This window comes from Ipomoea nil, unplaced genomic scaffold (assembly GCF_001879475.1).
Source record: "Ipomoea nil cultivar Tokyo-kokei standard unplaced genomic scaffold, Asagao_1.1 scaffold2144, whole genome shotgun sequence".
NCBI lineage: Eukaryota > Viridiplantae > Streptophyta > Magnoliopsida > Solanales > Convolvulaceae > Ipomoea > Ipomoea nil.
In genome coordinates, this window is record NW_017618572.1 from 6524728 (window position 1) to 6549077 (window position 24350).

Sequence of the window (24350 nt, forward strand, 5' to 3'; positions counted from 1 at the left end):
TTAGATATGCTTTGTTCTCTCGTGAAAAACTGGGTTCTCAGCGATGGCCATAGCAGACTTGTTGTCAGTGAATAGCGCAACAGGTGTTTCAAGCCTTACCTCCAAAGATTCAAGCAAATAACTTAGCCATTGTATTTCACAGGATGCTGCAGCAATGGCTCTATATTCTGCTTCTAAGGAGGATCGAGAAACAGTTTGTTGTTTCTTGGATTTCCAGGAAATTAGAGCTGATCCTAAAAACATACAGAAACCAGAAACAGAACGTCTTGTATTAGGGAATGCTGCCCAATCGGAATCAGAGAATCCCTTCATATTGAGTTGGTTGGCTGCTGGAAAGTATAATCCTTGAGCAGGAGCACCTTTGATATATCTCAAGACTCTGTGTGCAGCTTGCATATGAATATCTGTGGGACAATCCAAGTACTGAGATGGCTGTTAGGCTGCAAAGCTAATATCTGGTCTAGTAATGGTGAGATATAACATCTTGCCCACTAATCTTCTATATTGGGAAATGTCATCCAGGATGGTGCCACTTCCTTTAATTTGCTCAATTTTATTGAAGGAATCATAGGAGACTTGACTGGTTTGCTATGCATGAACCCAGTGCTGTCCAACAATTCCAATGCATACCTCCTTTGATTGACTGAAATCCCATTCATGTATCTAGCAATTTCCAGACCCAAAAAAAATCTGAGAGGGCCTAAATCTTTGATCTTAAAGACCCTGTGAAGATGATCCTTAATTTCTTGTATTTGTATCTTGTCTGGACTGGCTAGAACAACATCATCCACATAAACTAAAAGGGCAATAAAGTTGTCACCTGTTCCTTTGATGAACAAGGAAGGATCTGCCACAGTTTGTTTGAAACCAAGATGAATCAGCTCTGCAGTAAGTTTGGCATTCCACTGTCTGCTAGCTTGTTTCAAACCATAAAGAGATTTTGTTAATCTGCACACCATACCTTGTTTTGGGGCATCAAACCCTGGTGGTAAGGTCATATACACTTCTTCATAGAGATCTCCATGGAGGAAGACATTGTTCATATCCAATTGATGTAGGTTCCACTCCTTGGCAGCTGCAACAGCTAAGAGTATCCTGATTGTTGTGATTTTGGCTACTGGGCTAAAAGTGTCAAGATAATGTAATCCAGTTGTTTGTGTGTAGCCTTTGGCTACTAGTCTAGCTTTGTACCTTTCTATGCTTCCATCATATTTATGTTTCACTTTGTACACCCACTTGCACCCAATAGCTTGTTTTGTAGGTGGCAGATTGGTGAGCTCCCTTATTTTGTTTGCTTGTAGAGCCTCAATTTCAGCAGCCATAGCTTGCTTCCAACAATCAGACTATAGCCTCATTATATGTTTTTGGTTCTTTGGTGTAGGAAATATTCATCACAAAGGCTTGGTAAGAAGGTGACAATCTGTCATGTGGTATAACTGAGGCCAAATTGTGTGGAGAGGATCTGCCATTCTGGTAATCATAATCTGCCAGGTAAGATGGTACATTCCTTTGCCTGGTTGATCTTCTCAGATCTGGTTGGGGCTGAGGTGGTGCTTCATTTTCAATGTCAGGTTCATTTTCCCCAATCCTTTGCCTGATGATATTGGGGCATTTTGTTGAATAGGATCTCATAGGGTATCTTGTTGCCAAGAGCTGCTGAGGGTAGTCTGTTGATGATATATACAGCTTGCAATATACACTCACCCCAGAAAAAATCAGGTAGCTTAGCTTGGAATTTAAGGGCCCTTGCTATTGATAGAATGTGCCCATGTTTTCTCTCAACCACAACATTTTGTTGAGGAGTATACACACAAGAGGTCTGGTGTATTATGCCCATCTGCATATGGTATTCTAGCATTGAAAATTCCTTCCCATTGTCTGTTCTAATACATTTAATTACCCTTCCAAATTGAGTATGAATTAAGGCACAAAAACCCTGCACAAGCTGTCTTACTTCATCTTTACCCCTCATTAGATAGACCCAAGTAGCCCTGCTGAAATCATCTACAATAGTGAGAAAATATTGATGTCTAGACAATGTTTTGACATGATATGGTTCCCAAATATCCATATGCACCAAATGAAAGCAATCAACAGTAGAGGATTTACTAGGAATGAAAGGGAGCCTTTTCTGTTTGGCCAAATGGCAACAATCACAAGCACTGTCTTTACCAGCATCTATATTTACATTCAAAGACTGCAAAAACTTTATTTTTGCATGAGAAGCATGTCCTAGTCTAACATGCCAAATGTCACTGTTCACAGAATTCACTACAGGAATACAATTCAGACTTGAAGAAGTTGATATATCAAGGTGATACAGGCCATCTCTCAGTTCAGCTGTACCAATCATCCTCCCAAGGTGTGGATCCTGTATTATACACTTGTTAGAATGCATTATCACATGATAACCTGATGTCTTAACCAATTCACCTATTGAGATCAGATTGTAATAGAACACTGGGACACATAGAACACCCTGTAGCACAAGTTTGCTGGACAAATGAACAGAACCAATGTGTGTAATTGCAGCCTTGTTTCCATTTGGTAAAGCTACATATTTTTCACTGACTTTTGTAGAGGTAGTCAGTAAATTTCTATCACAAACTATATGGTGTGTGGCACCACTATCAAGAATCCACATACTCTTATATTCACTGGAAACTGTAAGAACAATATTACCTTCAACTTCAATGTTTGGCACGGAATTTGCTGCTATAATGTTGGCCTGAGGTGTTATTCCAGTCTGTTTCGTGTCCAGTGGGGTGCCCTTTTCTCTCTGCATGTATTCAAGAAATTCAAGATACCTCTTGTATCCATATTGATTGACAGAGATGCTGCTCTCATGTGTGCTATTCTGAACTTGATTTGCTGATCCAACATTTTTCCCTCTAGGTTTCCATCCCGGGGGGGGGGGGGGGGGGGGGGGGGTACCCGTGTTTCTTGTAACACTTCTCGATGGTATGTCCTGTGTATCCACAGTAGCTGCATACCAGTTTGGGTTTATTGTTGGTATAATGTTTATCTCCTCTGGCCCGCATTGCACTCCCAGACAAGTTGTCATTTAGTTGAGCAAATTGATTGATAGGATTGTTAAATCCTATTGAAAATTGCCTTTCCTGTTGAGAGATCATGGAGAAGGCTTCACTTGCATCTGGAAGGGGCCTCATCATCATGATTTGATTCCTTGCCCCGGTATACTTTTCATCCAATCCAATAAGGAATGCACATAACAACATATCATTTTCAAGATTTGTTCTGGTTAGGTTTAAGATATTGTCACTGCACATACACTTTTGAGTACAGATGCATGCAGGTGCAGGTCTCAGAATGAGATATTCATCCCACAACAGCTTCAATTTGGTGAAATACTCATTCACGCTGCTATCTCCTTGCTTCGTTTGGTAGATCTCAGCTTGAATCTCAGCAATTCGGAATATGTCATGTTCGCTGAACCTCTTCTTCAAGTCGTTCTAGATTCCTTCTGCTGTCTCAATCCACAGGACACTTCTAGCAATTGTTGGTGATAACACATGAGTTATCCAAGTCGCCACCATGTTGTTGCAGCGATCCCAATAAAAGAACTTCCGATCTTCTATACTCGGCATCTTGATTGTGTCGTTAACGAAACCAAATTTATTTTTTGAATTCAAGGCTACCTTCATCGCTCTTGCCCATTCGTGATAGTTGTTTCCGTCTAGTTTGCAAGATACCAGCTCCATCGCAGGACTCTCATTCATATGGAGATGATATGGGCTAGTATTATCATTTGGATCGAAAACCTGATTCCCGGCATTCATTGCGTTCACTGGAGTGTAGAGGACGGAGCTGGATTCGTGGCAGTCGGATGGGGAAATGAGCTGGAACCTGCTTGTTGTTGAGCGGCATTGACAGACGGCATATTCCACGCCATTGTTGACCATCAAGGCTCTGATACCATTTCACAGTTTAGGAAGTAAAAACAAGAAAAAAAGGGAAGAAGAAGAAACTGTATTAGGAACTAATTTTGTCTAACTCCTTTCAACACAAGAGGAAAAGGTTTATATATACAGATATGAAACTGCTAATCTATTACAACAAACTAACTGCTATTTTGTAACTAACTCTAGCTGATTTTTGTTGACATCTTCTGATATTTTACACATACTAATTCTAATCTTAATCTTAATATTATAAAAAAATTAATTGTAAATAACTTTACTAAAGTCACGTTAATCGAATCTAATTTTAGACCAAAAATGTATAATATTGGTTAATACCTACGAGTTTATGGAGAAAGGGAGATAGCAAAAAACACGTGCATGATTATCAAGGCTCCATGCATCTAGTTGCTTGGTGAGACTATAATAATTCGATTTTCATAGACTTTGGTTTTGGCAAAACGTACGGTTTTGGTTTTGGCAAAACATACGACTTTGATTTTCGGACTGTCCAAATCTAAACGTCGCATTGTATCTACCCCTGCTGGCATTCTTATCTACGGACTCTATTTAATCCCATGTTGCAGCCTTTAGTCAATTGACTCAATTAAATATTACTCTCCACAACTCGTTTGATGTGTAACGTGATTTGACTGAATTTATTTTAAATTCAATTTTTCATAATATTAAGTTTGACATTAGTATTCAAAATTTATATATTTAGAAATTACACTAAAAGTACTATTAAACACAAAAATTAAATTTAAAAATAAGTAAAACATATTTATAAAAAAAAACAAAAAAATAAAAATTAATTTGACTAATTAATAATAAGTATGACAGATAGTATTGAATATTTGTAAGAGATAATAATTTTTATTGTGTACTCTTCAATTAATTGATAGTACGTAATTCATTTAACACCTACTCTTGACCCATCATATTGATAGAAATAAATAAATAAACAAACCCGAATTTAAAGTCAAAGGCGGCTTGGAATTTTTATCTAATAACCTAGATATGCATTGAAGTACTAACATTTTGGTATAAAAAGGGTATTAATGTAGCTTCTCAGATCATCAAGCAAACAATCACGTATAGAGATTAGATCATAAGTTCGAAGAAGTTAAGGTATCATATCATGGCCACAGCTTCCAAAATTGGGTTCCTCACTCTCCTCGTCGTTTGGGGTATGCCTTCATGCCTTCTTCTTTTCTTACCTACTAAAAGTTTTTACTTATAACAACACATTATAATATAATAATTCAACGTCTTCTGTATTTTCGAATGTAAAATTTTCTATTATTATTATTATTATTGAAATGGCACTTTTCGTCTCTAAATTATAAGATAATTGTAGGATTCGTCTATACTTATTAGTTGTGCTCACTTCATGTCCCTAAGCTATAACTGGTGTTATAAATTTCGTCATTTTTGTAGCAGGTCATGCTCACTTCTTGTCTCTAAGCTAATAAGCTATATAATTGACGTTACAAATTTCGTTGTCCTTAATGTTTTGTTAGAAAAAGAACGAAATTTACAACATCAATTATAGCTTAGGGACGAAAAGTGAGCACGATCAACAAGTAGGAACGAATCATACAATTACCTTATAACTTAGGGACGAAATGTGTAATTCTTTCTTCTTCTTCTTCTTCTTCTTCTTCTTCTTCTTCTTCTTCTTCTCTTCTATTATTATTATTATTATTACACATTTATGTTTTATATATTATATGCCCAGCCCTAACCTTTAATTTTACATGACTATTATTATATTATATGCCCAACCCTAACCTTTAATTTTACATGACTATTATTATTATTATTATTATTATTATTATTATTATTATTATTATTATTATTATTATTATTATTATTATTATTATTATTATTATTATTACACATTTATGTTTTATATATTATATGCCCAGCCCTAACCTTTATTTTACATGACTAACACTGATACCAAATTGAAATAGTTGAAATATATATATATATATATATATATATATATATATATATATATATATATATATATATATATAGAAGAAAGTTCAAATGCGGCGGAGTCTTTCCGTGCGGCGGTGCGGCGGAATTTCATAATACACCAACAGTGTTAACAACATGCACCAACAGTGTAAGGGAAACACACCACAATAAAATGCAACAAAAATACAAAAAATACACAACATATTCAAAAAATACAGCATATAACTCACCACACCCCAATAGTGTATTTCTGAACAATGTATGGTGTTTTTACTCACACCTAATGGTGTGTTTTTTGTGATGCGTACCTAATTTGAATGTGTTTTTGTGGTGCATTTTCCTAACGTTGATGGTGTATATTTGTTGTACTATTGGTGACGCCGCACCTAAGGACATCGCCGCACCTGAACCTTCCTCTATATATATATATATATATATATATATATATATATATATATATATATATATATATATATATATATCCACTAAAAGTTTAAACTGATAATTAGATTGCACATTTATGTTTTATATATTATATGTTTAACACATCCTCATCATTAACTACTATCCAAATTTTTTACTATCAAATTAAAATTTATATGGAGTAATATAATTATTTCTTACTATATGAATGTTTGTGTAACAGGCATTCTTGTATTAGGATCCAACATGGATCAAGCAGAAGCCCAAGGATGCCCTAGAAATTGTGACCCAGATGCAGACTACATGATTTGTCCACCTAGTACCACTCAAATTCGTGAAATATGTGAAAACTGTTGCACAGCAAAAGCTCGAGGCTGTCAACTCTATAGCAATGATGGAAGTCCCATATGCAACTAATTTCAGAAACAAGTCTCAACATCATGTGTAGTACTTGCAATATATGGACTAGAAATAAGGCTGGCCAAGTCTCAAAGGGTGAAGAAGATATAGTGTTGTTTGCTTTTCTTTGTTTTTAATTTTAATGTGTTTAAAAAATAAAAATGTAATAGTAATTACGGAATAATTAAGAAAGCTAGACACTTACTATCCTTCTTTCGCATTTCCTAATGTAATCCCGTTTGATCCTACTATTATTATGATATGACTATTTTTTTTTATTCCCGTGCACGTGAGTGAGCGTCTCTAAACTCTAAAATTCAAATTGCTTATGAAAGGTAATTGTATATATACTATGCAAATCCACTTTCAAAATTAATGTGGGACAAATGTTTTTCCCAGTTTTCTCACATTCACCCATTATTTGTTTTGAGCGTACAATATAATGATTTTTTCATCTCACTACAAAGAAACAGAATCTACTTTGACTCAACTCAAATTAGTAGTGAACCCAACATATATTTATACCACAAAATAGCTACTTAAAATGTAATTTTGATGCTATTTTTCCAACAAAGTAGAGAAAAACGACATGATACAAAGAGAATCATTAATCTTTTATTATTTACCATTCAATCCAATATATGCATGATATATAGAGTTTCAGTATGACTATAAAATTATAAAGGATGAAGAGGTATTATTGATGGCATTGCGTGACAACATATTCAACTTCCATCCTTTATATATATATAGATAAGAAAGCTAGAAGGGACAATGTGAACTGTATATTTGAACAGTCCAAAAATCAAACTCATAAGTTTTACAAAGCCGAAAGTCTATTGAATTATTTTATTTTGTCAATGCAAATAAATTGAACCTTGATCTTTCGCGTCTTTTTTCCCCGCTTCGTTTGACCAGAATTCTTGTTCAATTTTGTTGTAAATTACTATATATTTACATATGAATCTTGTGTGATCATAGACTCAGAACATTGCTCAAAAGAGAGAGTGAAGACAAAGGAACTCAAGAATATTCTTCCATTCATCATTGTATCGATCATACAAATATATATAAACAAAAGATTACTGTTATAATAATCATCATAAATGAGATTAACCGCTACAATAATAATGGGGATAATGGCCATAAAGCGCTCTCTCTCTCTTGGCCAATATCTTATCACTGCCACGCCTCGTTAAAACCTCGCTAAAGAAACCATGTGGGAAAAATCTAGTTGAGGAAAAGAGTACTATATGATATGTGTATTCATTTTTTTTTTTTTTTTTTTTTTACATCAGAACGGAGGGGGATACCCAAAAATCAAAGACGCCTGGGAAACAAAGCTCCCAGCTTGTCGTGACCAATAATGTCACTCAGCTCCAGAGGCACATCGTGGACCGCATGGTAACCAATCTGATGTGCGAGCGCCGCCGTAGCCAGCCAATCTGCTGCCTTGTTCCCCTCTCGGAAAACGTGATTGAACTGAATTTCTCTAAACCTTACGATCTCCCGTGCACATCTCCTTACAATGTTGTTATCAAAATCTGCTTCACTCTTCGACCCGCGGAAATTTTCCAGGAGGCGCTTAGAATCACACTCAACTATGAGTTTAGACAACCCATTTGTATTCGCCATGCGCAGACCGTGGTAGAGTCCCCATGCTTCCGCTTCCAAAGCTTGGCACCGTCCTATGTTGGCCGTGAACCCTCCACGCCAATCCCCATGTTCATCTCTGAAGCGACCGCCGCAACCTGCCACTCCGCTGCCCTTGCAGCTTCCATCGATGTTAAGTTTGAGCCAACCGCTATCAGGTTTTTTCCACCCTACTTGATTATCGTGGTTCCTCCTTGTTCCTTTCTCCGGATGGATGCGCTTGGAAAACGCAGCTTTGACCTCCACGTCGTAGTGGATTAGCCAATCTAACTTGTCTTTCACCGGGATTCTCCGGCCGTTGAAAATGCCATCATCTTGGCCATTATCTTATCACTGTCATGCCTCGTTAAAACCTCGCTAAAGAAACCATGTGGGAAAAATCTAGTTGAGGAAAAGAGTACTATATGATATGTGTATTCATGTGTTGCACTTAGCTACCTCAAAAAACCTTTATTTAAGAAAATAATATCAAAACTTAATTAGAGGAAAAAGAGTACAACTATTGGTCTTCAAGACCCAATCTTCAGGATTGATCCATGTAAAATGATACTCCTCGTCAAGTTAACAATCTTCAAATCCCACACATAAATATATTTCCATAATTATAGAAGTGGATTGGACAAATCTTCTGGATTGTCACTAGAGTGAATATATATCTTGCACAATAATTTTGTAACTCTTCTAGAGCTCATATGAGTTGAATTTTGACGCTATATATGCTTTAATTTGTCAAATATTCTTTAACATACTCATATATTATTTGTGCAACACAAGCGTTATTTTCCTCATTTAGGACATTGGGGGTAATTCATTGTTTAACCAATTTTGGATTTGGCATCATGATGATCAAACAAAATAGCCAGTACCCAAGTAGCCTATCAAAAATCATACATTCTTTTGTAACTCGGAGAATATATATTAAACACTATTCCAATATTTCATTGTAGAAGGAGCCCTAGATGTTGCTAACAATTTCATCGCAAATATCATGCACGTTGCGATTATGGAACTTCTGGTTCTAAAATGGTTCTTCAACGACAATGAAGTAAGCGACTTTTAAGGTATCCTTACAAAGTCTAAACGGTTCCTTATCTACTTTAATATGATTAGGCTTGAGCTAATATCATTAAGCTCTTTATGTTTTAGAAAAACATGTCAAATTTTATTTCAATCACATTACAATTACTTATAAACCCGAACTGTGCGCTATAACTGTTCGGTGTGTGCAAGTTAGTTGGGTGTCTACTCCAAGCCAATGGATATGTAATCTATGTCTATTCCTGATGTGGTTATTTCTGTATGTTTTTGGATAACGGTTTTGGATTTTCGCCTACATCCTAAATTTTAGTTTTTAAATATTTTGTCAAGAGTAAATTTCAATTTTGGTCCAATGACTATTGTGGTCTTGTTAATTTCACTCCACGACTTTTAAAACTGTTAATTTAGTACCTTAACTATCCAATTTTTATCAATTTTGGTCATTCCGGTCAAATTGCCGGCCAAATTTCACCAAAAAGTATTAATAGGTAAAATAATGAGGGTATTGTAGTCATTTTATTATTATTATTATTTTTCTTCTCCCACGAATCTACATGTTTCCGGCAAATCCAAAAAAGCCGTGGGAGAGAGATTCACCGGAGGCAACGGAATTTTGTTTTTCTTGGCAACGGATTAGTTTTTCTTTCCATTTCACAGATTCAAATTTTAAAATGTATCATTTCTCGGTGGTGAAAATCAACCAAACATACAATTAAACACTCCACGTTCAAAGCAAGTACACAGAACTGAAAATAGAATGCAGCCACCGCCGGTAAACTAAAATCAATACTTGAAAATCCAGGAGGAGAGGCACTTGGGTCTCTTCAACTTTTTGGCAGCAAGGGAGATGCACGCAACAGCCGCGAGTTGACTCATCCATGGCTTCTGAGTTTGGGATTCAACACTGCCCAGAAACCTATTGTTAGGAATATAGCGGAATAATGCGGGAGCGAAGAATCGAAAATTGAGAATTATAGGAAGTTAAATAATATAAATAGGAAAATATATAAAAATGACAAAAGAATTGGGAATAATGGAAAATATATATATATTATCACTAGAAAGTGATTACAAGAGTAAATAAATAAATAAATAAATAAATAAATAAATAAATATATATATATATATATATATATATATATATATATATATATATATATATATATATAGGAAAAAGTTCAGGTGTGAACTTTGGGTTTCGTGTGAACCTGTGCACTATTTGTGCACGTTCATTTTAGATGATCAAATGGTTGTGATCGCATGTAATGTGGGTGCACGTGGTACCCTGTGCATTATGCGCATAATATATTTTGGCCGGTCAAAGTCATAGGGGCGTTTTTGTATTTCAGCCGTGTTAGTGAGTGTCCTTTTTTTTTTCTTCCGCTTCACTCTCTCGCACCGTAATCTCAGGTCTCTCTGCGAGGGCGCGTTTAGTCATGGCTAGGTCCAATCGCCGATCGAGGAGGAGTTCATCCGGTCATCCAGTAGAGCCGCTGACACCGGCCTCCCCAGGGGCTCATAGAACCAGCCTCGTCGGGGCTCACAGGGTGCACCCGGCGTCGCGATCATTCAAGCGTTGGTCTGGCCGCCGTCCTCTATCCTCCACGGCGACCACTGCTGGTGACTAGGCTGCCGGCGGGGTAGCTCCGGGGCTATCCGCAAGGCAGCGGGAGGCGCACCGGTGGGCACATGGAGGTCATTTCCGGTTATTTTGCTCCATGCCTATATTCTTTGTAATGCAGTGATTTTTGTTTGGGGTGAGGCGGGGTTGTGGTAATTCCCCAGTTTTCTCATTGCAAGGGTTGGCCTGATGGCCATTTCTTCCGGCTTGCATAGCGGGCATAGACAATTTGTTGTGTGCGTTTATTTGGGTGCATCACAGGAGTGCATTCTGGATTAGTGCCGGGGGATGGGGGGTGCATTCTTGCATACCTAGTGTCAATTTAGGTATATAATCACTTAATTTTGAATTGCACTTGTATAATTGCAACTAAGACAAGAATTAAGATGGCAGCACTGGAAAACAATAAAAGAGAGTATTTGAACTGGTTAATTTGCAAAAAAAATTAAGAGAATTTGCTTGGTGTTTACCCACCTCTAAAAACCCCAAAAATGATTTTTAATAAATGTTTATGTGCGAAGCCTTTTTAAAATTCTTCAAAAATATTTTTGTGGTATGGTGAATAATTGACCTTTGTGATTCGTTGATTTTAGGATGTATTTTACGTATGTGATATATATTTGCCTATGTATGATGCAGCTATAGGGGTATCTGTGATAATATTAGTATGTTAGATGCGCGAGAGGGCTTATTTGAATGCATATATGTATATTTGTAAGTACAAGTTGCAATGTAGAAATGTGTGCTATCTTGGTGGAATAATGGGTATGCAGCATCATCATTGATTGAGAGTAAAATTGCAGGTTGTATGCAAATTCGTGCATTTAAGTTCTGGGATTAGTGATTACTTCTTACGGTATCATTGATAATGTTAAAATTTTTACTTATTTTAATAATTTGCCATGTTACTAGCTTGCTATGTTACTAAAGGAGCGGACAAACGTGTCGAGAGTGATAGTAGATGCATGGTGTTCGGTGCTCAATGCTAGGTAAAGACATCGGAGATGGGGTGTGCCTTCTCGTCTATTTGCCATGACGACCGCTACGGTATGTACACTCTAAACATTTGGGAGGCCACATTTTGGTCTAGTTAAATAATAAGGAAGAATTTCTTTTTTACTAGGCATTTCATAGAGTGAAAAGTGTGAATAGAGATTAGAGAACAACGTTGTGCATCCATGCCATGTGCATCTATAGTAATCTAGACTTGCATTTGCATTTGTAAATTAACTAAATTATGTTAAATTAACTCATTGAATGACTGGACAGTTGAGTATGCGTAAATCCACCTACACCTACACCTACACCTGCCCCTACTCCCGTACTACGATCTATAAGCGTTGTTAGCTTTACTAGTAGAACTACAATTAGAATCCATTGGCGGTGTTAGGTAAAGTTTAACTGAGATTCGTAGTTGGTATGAGATAATTGCAAATAAGACCACAAACCTAAGATGGAAGCATTGATATTGATATGCAATAAAAGTCAATATTAGATTTAGAACTGGTTTTGTCAAAACTGCACTTTGGTTTTCATTCTTTTAACTGTGATTCGTAGTTGGTATGGGATAATTGCAACTAAGACCAGAAACCTAAGATGGAAGCACTGATATGCAGTAAAAGTCAATATTAGAATTGGTTTTATTTGCGTAAAGGGACAAATGGTGCATATTGCACGTGAAGAATAGGCAGATTGGAATATGATGCAAGGCTACTGGAATGCTACTGGAATATTAAAGTCTGGATTGAATGTAACTACTGGAATATTAAAGTCTGGATTGAATGTAGCTACTGGAAGGCTATGTTGATGTATACTCTGGAATATTAAGGCCACTTTAATTTACCTTTACTTCTAGCTAACACCTACGTTAAGAACTAAAAACTTGTTTGAAATGCACTTAACATTTCCAACTTGTTTCAAGGAGCCTAAAGCATTTTATAATATTACAGTTGGAAGTAGTTACACATAATATTAAACAGCATGTTTATAACTTGACAAATGTGCACTCCCATAGTTACACATAATATTAAACAGCATGTTTATAACTTGACAAATGTGCATATTGGGAGTGCACATGTACGATCTGTAGTGAATAAGTTTAGAACCAGTCTTGATGTAGATGTAGATTACACTTGGTGTCAGAACTTATAACTTGTTTGAAGTGCTCTTAACATTTCTAACTTGTTCATAACTTTTTGACTGTGCAGATTGGGACTGTTGTGGGTATTTATCCAGTCGGGATGAGAGGCGTGCACATGGAGTCCTTCCTTAGTCAGGTGATAAAGACCGTAATAAGTGGATAGTGTACACACGAAAGAAGAAGGAAAGTCAGAACAAGGAAGGTAACAATTAATCAATCAACCCCAATTCATGCAACAGTTACAATCAAGGCATATTTCTAGGAAAATCTGCCATTATTGTTTAACATGATTATTGCTTAATTTCTACAATTAGACCTTGTAATAAGGTATAAATTGAGACCTTCTCCTAGGCAGTAAGGTATCGAATAAGCTCTGAAATGCAGCTGGGCAAGATATCTTCTTGCAGGAGGGAACCTTATGGTCCCTTGTTTTTTTTTTTTCTGTTTTCTCCCTTATTTGAATTCTGAAATTCCAAATTCTCTTTTTCTCTCCTCTCGGCCCTTTACTCTAACAAGTTGCTCCGACCTGCCATGACACGAATGGATGCGAGAGTAGACACGTTGGAGAAGGGTCAAGACGATTTACGGGCAAACGTGGTTGAACAATTCACTGAGGTTCGGAGCTCCATCACCAATCTGGAAAACTCCATTGCCACGTTAACCGAGTTGGTTACTCTCTCTCTCCAAAATAAAGGCCATACTGAATCCAATTCTATTTCCAAGGCTAGCAGACAAAGCGACACACCGATGCAACAATCAGGTACCACCACACAACCTCTCGACCCGATTACTACTGATGCAGACCAATTCCCTCCCAAAAGGATCGACATACCTAACTTTGATGGTGCTGACCCTATTGGCTGGCTGGCTCGTGCGGAGCAGTACTTTGTAATACAACGTACACGCGATGAATTAAAGGTTGCTACAGCCTTTGTGAGTATGGAAGGGGCAGCACTCCATTGGTTGAGATGGTTACAACAGAAAACGCCGACATTGTCTTGGGCCCAATTCAAGATAGAACTCATGGACCAATTTGGCGGTGACCTAGCGGCTCCTCCTATTGAGCAGCTAGCTGCCTTACATCAAGTTGGAATGGTGGACGAATTCATGACTGAATTCATGGCTCGGGCAGCCCAAATCCCAAAACTTTTAGAAGAATTCCATTCCACACTCATGGGAGGTCACTCTGGTGCGTATCGCACTTACCGCTGCATAGCAGATAGTGTGTATTGGAAAGGGATGATGAAACGGGTCCAACAATTTGTATCCGAGTGCCTTATATGTCAAAAAAATAAGTATGACACTTTGGCCCCAGCAGGACTTCTCCATCCATTGCCAATTCCAGCAGCTGTTTGGGAAGATATTGCCATGGATTTCATCACAGGACTCCCTCGTTCCAGCGGATTCGATTGCATATGGGTGGTCATAGACCGCTTCACTAAATATGCCCATTTTGTGGGACTCCGACACCCATACACCGCAAAATCTCTTGCTGCAATATTCGCAAAGGAGATCGTTCGTCTACATGGAGTTCTGAGGTCAATTGTGTCTGACCGTGACTCGATATTTTTGAGCAATTTTTGGAAAGAATTCTTTGCAAAGTGGGATACCAAGCTTCGAATGAGTAGCTCGTACCATCCTCAGACGGACGGGCAGACCGAAGTACTCAACAGATGTCTCGAGCAGTATTTGCGATGTTTTACATCAGAACAACCCACACAATGGGGCCGATATCTACACTGGGCTGAATATTGGTATAACACCTCCTTTCATGGAGCTGCAGGTATCACCCATTTTCAATGTATGTATGGTCGACCTCCTCCCACCTTGGCTCAATATTTGCCTGGGGAATTCAAAGTGGCAGTAGTGGCCGAGGAACATTGTGATCGAAATGAAATACTCCTCCAACTCCGCTACAATTTGGACCGAGCACAACAACACATGACCAAGGTAGCCAATGCCAAACGACGGGATTTTCAGTTTGTTGAAGGTGATAAGGTCTTACTTAAGCTTCGTCCACATCGCCAATCAACAGTCCAGCGGCGTGTCAATCAAAAGTTAGCCCCGCAATATTTTGGTCCCTTCACTATTGTGCGAAAGTTAAGTGCAGTATCATACAAGCTTGCACTGCCTGCTACAGCTAAGGTACACCCTATTTTTCATGTGTCCCAACTTCGCCGTGTCACAGGCGACCATCCAGCTATTGCCAAGCTTCCCGAGGATATGACAATGGGTGAACAAGGTTACACTCCCCAAGATATTCTGGCTACCCGCGAGCACAGTGGGAACACCCAGGTTCTGGTGCAATGGGAGGGCCAGCCAAAGGATGATGCTACTTGGATTGATGTTGCTGATTTTCGTGGCCAGTTTCCAGACTCCAACCTTGTGGACAAGGTTGTTCCGTTGGCGGGCAGCATTGATAAAGACCGTAATAAGTGGATAGTGTACACACGAAAGAAGAAGGAAAGTCAGAACAAGGAAGGTAACAATTAATCAATCAACCCCAATTCATGCAACAGTTACAATCAAGGCATATTTCTAGGAAAATCTGCCATTATTGTTTAACATGATTATTGCTTAATTTCTACAATTAGACCTTGTAATAAGGTATAAATTGAGACCTTCTCCTAGGCAGTAAGGTATTGAATAAGCTCTGAAATGCAGCTGGGCAAGATATCTTCTTGCAGGAGGGAACCTTATGGTCCCTTGTTTTTTTTTTTTTTCTGTTTTCTCCCTTATTTGAATTCTGAAATTCCAAATTCTCTTTTTCTCTCCTCTCGGCCCTTTACTCTAACATCAGGAGTGCACCCGCTAGCATTCTGGGCTTGAAAGATGGGATCAAGTACTACATTTAAACCTGCGCAAAAGGTTCATGCACAACATCCTGCTCAGTGCAGTAAATAGCAACATGCAAAATATTGTCACACGCGTTGGAGAGTATTAACAAGAGCAAAGGGCGTACTTGTAAATAATTTAGTCGCGTGTTACACCTGTTAATAATTTAGTCTCGTATTACACTTTAAAAATCTGGAACTAATGTCCCTTTTTTGTTTGTGGCCACTAAAGTGGTGGCACTACTGTTGGTGTCTGGTACGTTGGGGCCATGATAATTGATAAGGTCCCGAAGTTTTTTTTTTCTTTTTTTTTTTTTTTTTTTTTTTTTTTTTAGGGGGTTGTGGTCTTGTGGATATTAGTTAGCTTACAACAGCAGTGCAAACTGTCAGTTCGTTAGGGTTATTATGCAACAGTACCAAAGCCAATCATCTAATTGCATTTGGTTACATTACAAAAACTCCTAGTCTGCAACATAGTAATATGATCAAATGCTTTTGAAGCAATAAAGGTGAAGGAATCAAGTTGTAGTCTCCAGCACAGAAATCTAATCAAATGATTTTGGATTAACAAAACTGAAATAATAAAGTTTAAATTGGTAACATAGCATACAGTCATCTAATTACAATAAGTTGTGTAGTAGTGCAATCGAATACATTAGGAACGTCATGTTGTGAAGCAGGAGCAAATCCAATCATCTAATTGGATTAAATGTGCAGAAGTGCAATTCATTTTTTTGGTTACGGTTATTGCAAGTAATCTAGACAACTGCTTTAAATCAATAAAAGTCAAATAATACCATTAGAATTACAAACTTGACTAACAGGGACACACAACGGTGCATGGGTTCTATCATGGCACTAGCACGTGCAAACCATTCTTTAGTTATGGTTATTATGTAACAAGAGCAAACCCAGTATCTAATTACATTAAGGTGTGCCCCAGAGTGCAGTTGAATACATTAGGTATGTCATGTGGCAATTAATCTAGTCAATTGCTTTGAATCAATAAAAGTGAAATAATACTATTACAACTAGAGACTTGTCTAACATGGACACACAACGGGTGCATGGACTTTATCATGGACACACTATTGAGGGAAGAAGAGTAGAAGGTCCTTCTTGTATTTTTCCTTTCTCTATCTGTTATAACTGCCACTAATATATAAGGTGGCAGTTTCTTCTTCTTTTGTATCGATTCATACATTCATGTACCAAAACCAGTGAGATGAAAGTTTACCGCCCATTTTCTCTTTGAGTAAAGACTCTTTTCCGATATGGTAGCAGAGCCGCCGAGACGATTCTCATACGCAGCCGCCGTCTCCGGCGAAGGAAGACATGAGAGGAACACAGCGTCACCTCTCATCCGATCACCAGCTCGCAACGCTACATCAGCTCCGCAGAGGAACTCTAATCTACAGACGCAGAGAAACTACGGCACAGAGGATATGGAGAATCCGCTGTTTCTCAGCGTGAACGAGAACCCCTCTGCGATCCTCGTTAGTCCCCCATTAGTAGGTAGCTCCAACTACACTTCTTGGTATATCTCGATGCGGATCGCCTTGGAAGTGAAGAACAAATGGTGGATCGTCAACGGCAGCGATTCAACTCCGAGCAGAGAAAGCAGCCAGTATGCGGCTTGGAGACGCTGTAATCTTATAGTGTGCTCCTGGATCTTCAAGTCAATCCACACCTCCATAGCTCAAAGCGTTATGCATTTGGACAAAGCGCGAGATGTCTGGGAAGATCTGAGAAAGAGATTCGCACAATGCGATGCACAACGGATCTCAACCTTACAGAATGAGATCAACAATCTGAAACAAGGTAACCTATCTGTGAGCGATTACTATACTAAATGCAGGACCATGTGGGAGGAGATGAATATCTTGAGGCCTCTCCCAATATGCAAGTGCGATCCAAGATGCGATTGCGGTCTCGTTGATGAAATTAGAAGAGAACGGGACGTGGATCAGTTGATAAGATTCCTCCAAGGATTGAACGATGACTTCAATAGCTTGAAGTCTAATGTTCTTGTCCTCGATCCATTGCCGGAAGTATGCAAAGTTTATGTGATGGCAGAGAAGGTGAAACGACAGATTGGCATGACTAACATGAACATGAGCAGTTTGGAAGTCGGCCAAGCTAATGCTGTCCAGATGAATAACATACCAGCAGAGGAGATTGTGGCTACTGTCAACAACTATAATGGAATGATGGGGCACACCATTGACAAATGCTACAAAAAGCATGGCTATCCCCCCGGTTGGGTGCCAGGCTTCAAATCCAAAATGAAACAACAAACTGCTGCTCCAGTGATGACTGATCTGGGAATCAGCAATGATCAATTTCAGAAACTCTTACTGGCTATGCAAAATCAGATGAACCTGCCTTCCAGCTCCAATACCACTGCAGCAGTTTCATTGATTCCCAAGTTTGCTGAGGAAGACAATGGAGGCAAGTATTCCTCTTCTCGCATTAATTTCCTTTCAATATGTGAGTCTACTTGGATATTAGATTCGGGTGCTACCGATCATATCACTTGCTCCATTGAATATTTTGATGAATATTACACTGTTGAAGGAGAAGAAGTTAGCCTACCTACTGGAAACCGCATTGCTGTGAATCATAAAGGGAGTGTGAAGCTGGGGAACAATCTGTGGCTGAGAGACGTTATGCATATCCCAACCTTCCAATTTAACATAGTATCAGTGAGCAAATTGCTTTAGGACACATCTTACAACTTGATTTTTTCCTCTGGACAGTGTCTGATTCGGGGTGCCCATGGAGTGATGATTGGCTTGGCTAAACAAGAGAAAGGATTGTATCTGATGAGGCCATCTCTGGAACCTGCTTCTTGTCATAAAAATCTGGTTATGCAATGTAATAAAATTGAAGTATGGCACCAACGTTTGGGCCACTTCCCTATGAATAAACTGCATATGTTTAAAGAAATTCCAAGTTTAGCTTCTACTAATAAAGCTTGTGACGTGTGTCATTTTGCCAAACACAAACGTTCCCCCTTCCCCATAAGTACCACAACAACAAAAGCTTGCTTTGAACTCATCCATGTGGATATATGGGGGCCTTTTCCGGTATGCTCAATGAAAGGAGAGCAATATTTTCTGACTATAGTGGACGATTATTCCCGCTTTACTTGGCTACATCTAATGAAGAAGAAGTCAGAAGTTAGAGAGTTGATAAAGGGGTTTCACAGTTTTGCATACACACAATTTGGATCTCTAATTAAGATAATTAGAAGTGACAATGGTTTAGAGTTTGACATGGCAGGTTTCTACAATGAAAAGGGGATCATTCATCAAAGGTCATGTATTAATACTCCACAACAGAATGCTGTGGTTGAAAGAAAGCACCAGCATATACTAAACGTTGCAAGAACGCTTCGCTTTCAAGCTCATCTTCCACTGGAATTTTGGGGACAGTGTGTAAGGCATGCCGCATTCATCATCAACCGCCTTCCATCACCCGTAATTGAAGGATCAAGTCCTTACCTCGGGTTACATGGTAAAGAACCTAATCTCAATATACTTAAAGTTTTTGGTTGTTTATGTTTCGCCTCTACTTTGCCTCATTCAAGGAATAAGATGGAACCAAGAAGCAGAAAGTGTATTTTTATTGGTATGCCAGCTGACATGAAGGGTTATATTCTATATGACTTACTTGACAAATCCATCTTTGTGTCAAGAGATGTGGTGTTCTATGAGTTGGAATTTCCTCTATCCGAACAAGCCACAAATTCAGCTGAGTTCATCCCCTCACTGCCAAACATTCCAACATCAACATCCTTGAATTATGGAGACATGAATACTAGGGAGCCAAATGCCAAACAATGGGCTGGTATTGGTGGAAACTATTCTGATGCACATACTAGCCAGCCACAGTGCGAAACAACATCCAATAACTCTCAGGATATCATTAGTGATCAGACATCCCCTGGGGCTACACCTTATGAAATTCAAGAAGCTGTGGTAAGTGATGTTGAAACAGCTAGTGCCACACCTCCAATCCCTCTACGCCGTTCAAACAGAGATAGGCGTATACCCAACAAGCTCCAAGACTATTACTGTGATGCAGTTGCAAGACAAGGCTCATCTCCACATGTTCTTTCCAAAGTCATATCTTATGACAACTTGACAGACTCACATAGGGCCTTCACCATGTCTGTCACCTCCATAACGGAGCCCCAAACATACAATCAAGCTATTAAGCAAGAATGCTGGAGAGATGCTATGCAGACAGAAATTAAAGCCCTCCAGGATAATCATACTTGGCAGTTGACAGAATTGCCCAATGGAAAAACTCCAATAGGGTGCAAATGGGTTTACAAGGTCAAGCTTAAGGCGGATGGCACGATAGAACGATGCAAAGCTAGATTGGTAGCTAAGGGATATACTCAACAATTGGGGGTGGATTACATCGAGACCTTTTCCCCGGTGGCAAGGTTAACTACCATTCGAACTTTTCTAGCTGTAGCTGCATCGAAAGCTTGGCATATCCATCAATTGGACATCAACAACGCCTTCCTACATGGCGATTTAAATGAAGAGGTTTATATGGTTCTTCCTCCCGGCTTTCAAAGTGACAAGCCGAACCAAGTGTGCAAACTGTTAAGGTCACTTTATGGCCTCAAGCAAGCAAGTCGCCAATGGAACGCCAAGCTCACTACTGCCCTATTATGTGAAGGTTTTAAACAGTCTAATGCTGATCCTTCTCTGTTCACCAAAGGCACTGGCAGTAACTTCATCTCTCTCCTAGTTTATGTTGATGATATTTTAGTAGCCAGCAGTAACTTGGTTCTCATCCAGAAGTTGAAACATTTTCTTCATAAAGCCTTCAAAATAAAGGATCTTGGTGTTCTCGGATACTTCCTGGGCATTGAAGCAAGAATTAGCAGTGCCGGATTGAATTTATGCCAAAGGAAGTATGCCCTTGACATTCTCAGTGATGCAGGATTCCTTGATTGCAAACCTATAAATACACCAATGGTTCCAGGCTCTCAATTGCTCCGGGAAGACGGCACAACTCTAAGTGATCCGAGCAGCTACCGCAGATTAATAGGCAGATTGCTGTATCTCACGGCTACTAGGCCGGACATCACTTACGCCACTCATCAACTCAGTCAGTTCGTTAGTAAACCTACTGATAAACACATGGCTGCTGCACATCGCATACTTCGTTACATCAAAGGCTCTCCCGGCCAAGGTACATTTTATCCTGCTGAAAATGTTCCCAAGCTGAAAGCGTTCTCCGACTCAGATTGGGCTTCATGTGCCGATACCCGCAAGTCAGTCACTGGCTTTTGTATTTTTCTGGGAAACTCTCTGATTTCATGGCGTTCGAAGAAACAAGCCACCGTATCAAAATCATCGTCCGAGGCAGAGTACCGGGCCCTTGCCACCACTGCTTGTGAACTACAATGGCTCACCTCCCTACTCAAAGATTTTGGCATAGCCACGACTGATCCCGCTACCGTTTATTGCGACAACAAATCTGCAATCGCCATTGCCGAAAACTACGTGTTCCACGAGAGAACCAAACACATAGACATCGACTGTCACATTATACGTGAGAGAATTGCTCAAGGGTTGGTTAAACTGCTATCTGTTTCAACCATCAACCAAACTGCTGACGGTTTTACTAAGCCCCTGCCTACCTCCCAGTTTGAATCTTTTGTGTCGAAGCTGGGTGTACAAGACCTACACACTCCAGCTTCCGGGGGGGTATTGAGGGAAGAAGAGTAGAAGGTCCTTCTTGTATTTTTCCTTTCTCTATCTGTTATAACTGCCACTAATATATAAGGTGGCAGTTTCTTCTTCTTTTGTATCGATTCATACATTCATGTACCAAAACCAGTGAGATGAAAGTTTACCGCCCATTTTCTCTTTGAGTAAAGACTCTTTTCCGATACACACACTCGTCATCCCACAGACCACCACCTGCAATGAATAAAACAAACCAATGAAATTAAGCATTTGCTCAGTATAAAATGGTTTGCATTGGTCCCGGTAAGAGTCATGGGTTAAAACATGAAAACTCATTAGTAGCATCTGTTCAAGAAGATATACACTCAAAATCTGATGTTTATCAAACAATACTAATGCAGAACTCCAAATAATAAACCAAACGAAACTAAAAGAAAAATAAAAAATAAAACAAGAAGAAAAAAAAATTAAGACAAGAAAAATTAAAAATTAAAGCACGATATCATAGTTATCACAATGGTCATCATATGCAAATATGCAATAACCACTGCGTCACACTCCCGCTCACCATCTCCCATTCATTGGTCCCTGGGGGAAAAACATGAAAACATTGCAAAGCTCGAGTTGATTGTTGGAGTGCACATTATTAATATATTATATGCGCAACATTACTAGATATCATCTCTAATGAATTTCTTGTTTCATCTCATTAAAACCCTTTTAGTTTAGAAACCCTTTTAGTTTACAAACCATCAAAAGTGTTATCTAGCAGTAAAATTAAATTACAATAGCCATAACACACTTTTGGTGATTAAGAACTAAACCCAACACTAGAATAACAAACTAGAACTGTCAGCGCACACCTCCAATAAAACCATTTATTCATTTCTGCATTCTTCGCACTTATTCTACCCTTTTCGTCTCGATTACAAATACTGGAATTCTCTATTCCTTTAAAATTTACATCAAAAAATTATCAACGAACCCACATGAAATCTCATTCTTCATTCTAATTTTTTCATTAATTAATTACACCACGATTGCACAATCAGAAAGGACATAATTGCTTAATTAATGGACTGACTACTAGATTTGACAATGCGCAGGATCAATAAAATACTACATAGTCCTTCCTGTTCCTTTTGCACCACTGTTTCAACCTAACCTACTTGGTGCTATTTTTTTTTTTCTTAAAATGGTATTATGTGTTTAGGATGCATTACCAGCGTTTGTGTTAGATTTCAAGAAAGAGAGCATTGAAGAAGCATGATGACTAGCGGACTATATGATTAGTGAAACATGGATGAACTGTGTACTCTTTCCCTTTCTATCACTTAGCTTCACTAGTACTATTAGAATGAAGAATCATTAAAATTACACTCCATTGAAAGTGCACATCTTCAATAAAATACTACAATTGTCAGTGCACACCTTCAGTAAAATAATACAACGGTCAGTGCACATCATAGCCGCAGGTTTATAAATTAAATTAAAACAAACCTGGACACCATTAAATATGAAGAAACCTGGCCAGCTGAGGTAGTGCAGTGATCATCAGCTTCACGAACCCCATAATCACATACAAGTCTAATACTCTATAGGGTGGGTGGTAACCAACCTCAGATCACCACCGCAACCTCCAACTTTACTGGTCTGCGTATTCAACAGCCCATAATCACCACCACTACTAATTTACTGGAAGGTGGGTGTAAACCAACAAATATACTACTACCCTAGCTAATTCGCATGCCAGGGGCCGATCATCCACGGTAGTCCGGGAACGAAGCAGCAGCAGGAGGATCCAACCACACCCATAAGGTGCCGCTGCAAGGCTGGGATCAGCCACCGCTCCGGCGTACCGGCTCCCGCACAGGGGCTGCCTTCGATGTCTCCGCCGGTACGACGTCGCCGTTCAGCAAGTGCGGCGTACGAAACCAAAAGAAGGAAGGGGAGGATGAGGGTGGAGGATACCTGTGGAAGCAGTCTCGGATGCACCGGCCGCAACATGCCCCCTGTCGGGACGCTCCATCTTTGCGTCGTAGCAACCTAGTCCGAGTACGCAGAGGAAGGATGTCCGGAAAAATAGGATGGGAGAGACATAACTGGAGTCCAGTCTAATGTAGAACAGAACACGCGATACCCTGGGATGCTCATATGGTACCATGTATGCCGGTGCATCGTAACGGTAGGCATGCTTATCCTGGGACGTCAGATGCACGCGATCAATGCACCGGATGAGTGCACAAGTTCATACATTAAGAATGGTATGCACCAGAAAACCACCCTATATATATATATATATATATATATATATATATATATATATATATATATAGAGGCGGGTTCAGGTGCGGCAGTGTCTTACGGTGCGGTTATTTCTTACGGTGCGGCAACACCAATAGTTCACCAAATATGCACCATCAACGTTAGGAAATACACCACACAAAACAGAGTAAACAGAGTCCTGCATCACCAAACACACACCATTAGGTGTGAGTAAAAACACCATACACTGTTCGGAAATACACCATTGGGGGTGGTGAGTTATATGGTGTGTTTTTTTGAGTCTGTGGTGTATTTTGTGATGTTTTATTACATTTCATTGGGTGTGTTTTT

At 39.0% G+C, this 24350-nt stretch overlaps 3 protein-coding genes across 3 annotated transcripts; 2 read left to right on the forward strand and 1 right to left on the reverse strand.

The window, feature by feature from the left end:
• LOC109148692 (uncharacterized mitochondrial protein AtMg00810-like) lies at positions 1-396 on the reverse strand. Its single transcript, XM_019296429.1, has one exon. It carries the CDS (start codon positions 394-396, stop codon positions 1-3), a length of 396 nt encoding a protein of 131 aa, XP_019151974.1.
• A 4583-nt stretch (positions 397-4979) lies between these two features.
• On the forward strand, positions 4980-6959 carry LOC109148559 (proteinase inhibitor PSI-1.2-like). Its single transcript, XM_019296295.1, has 2 exons — positions 4980-5110; positions 6556-6959. Exons 1-2 carry the CDS (start codon positions 5062-5064, stop codon positions 6747-6749), a joined length of 243 nt encoding a protein of 80 aa, XP_019151840.1. The 5' UTR covers positions 4980-5061; the 3' UTR covers positions 6750-6959.
• A 10332-nt stretch (positions 6960-17291) lies between these two features.
• Positions 17292-18740, forward strand: LOC109148693. The gene has a single exon (XM_019296430.1). It carries the CDS (start codon positions 17292-17294, stop codon positions 18738-18740), a length of 1449 nt encoding a protein of 482 aa, XP_019151975.1.
• The last annotated feature ends 5610 nt before the right edge of the window (positions 18741-24350 follow it).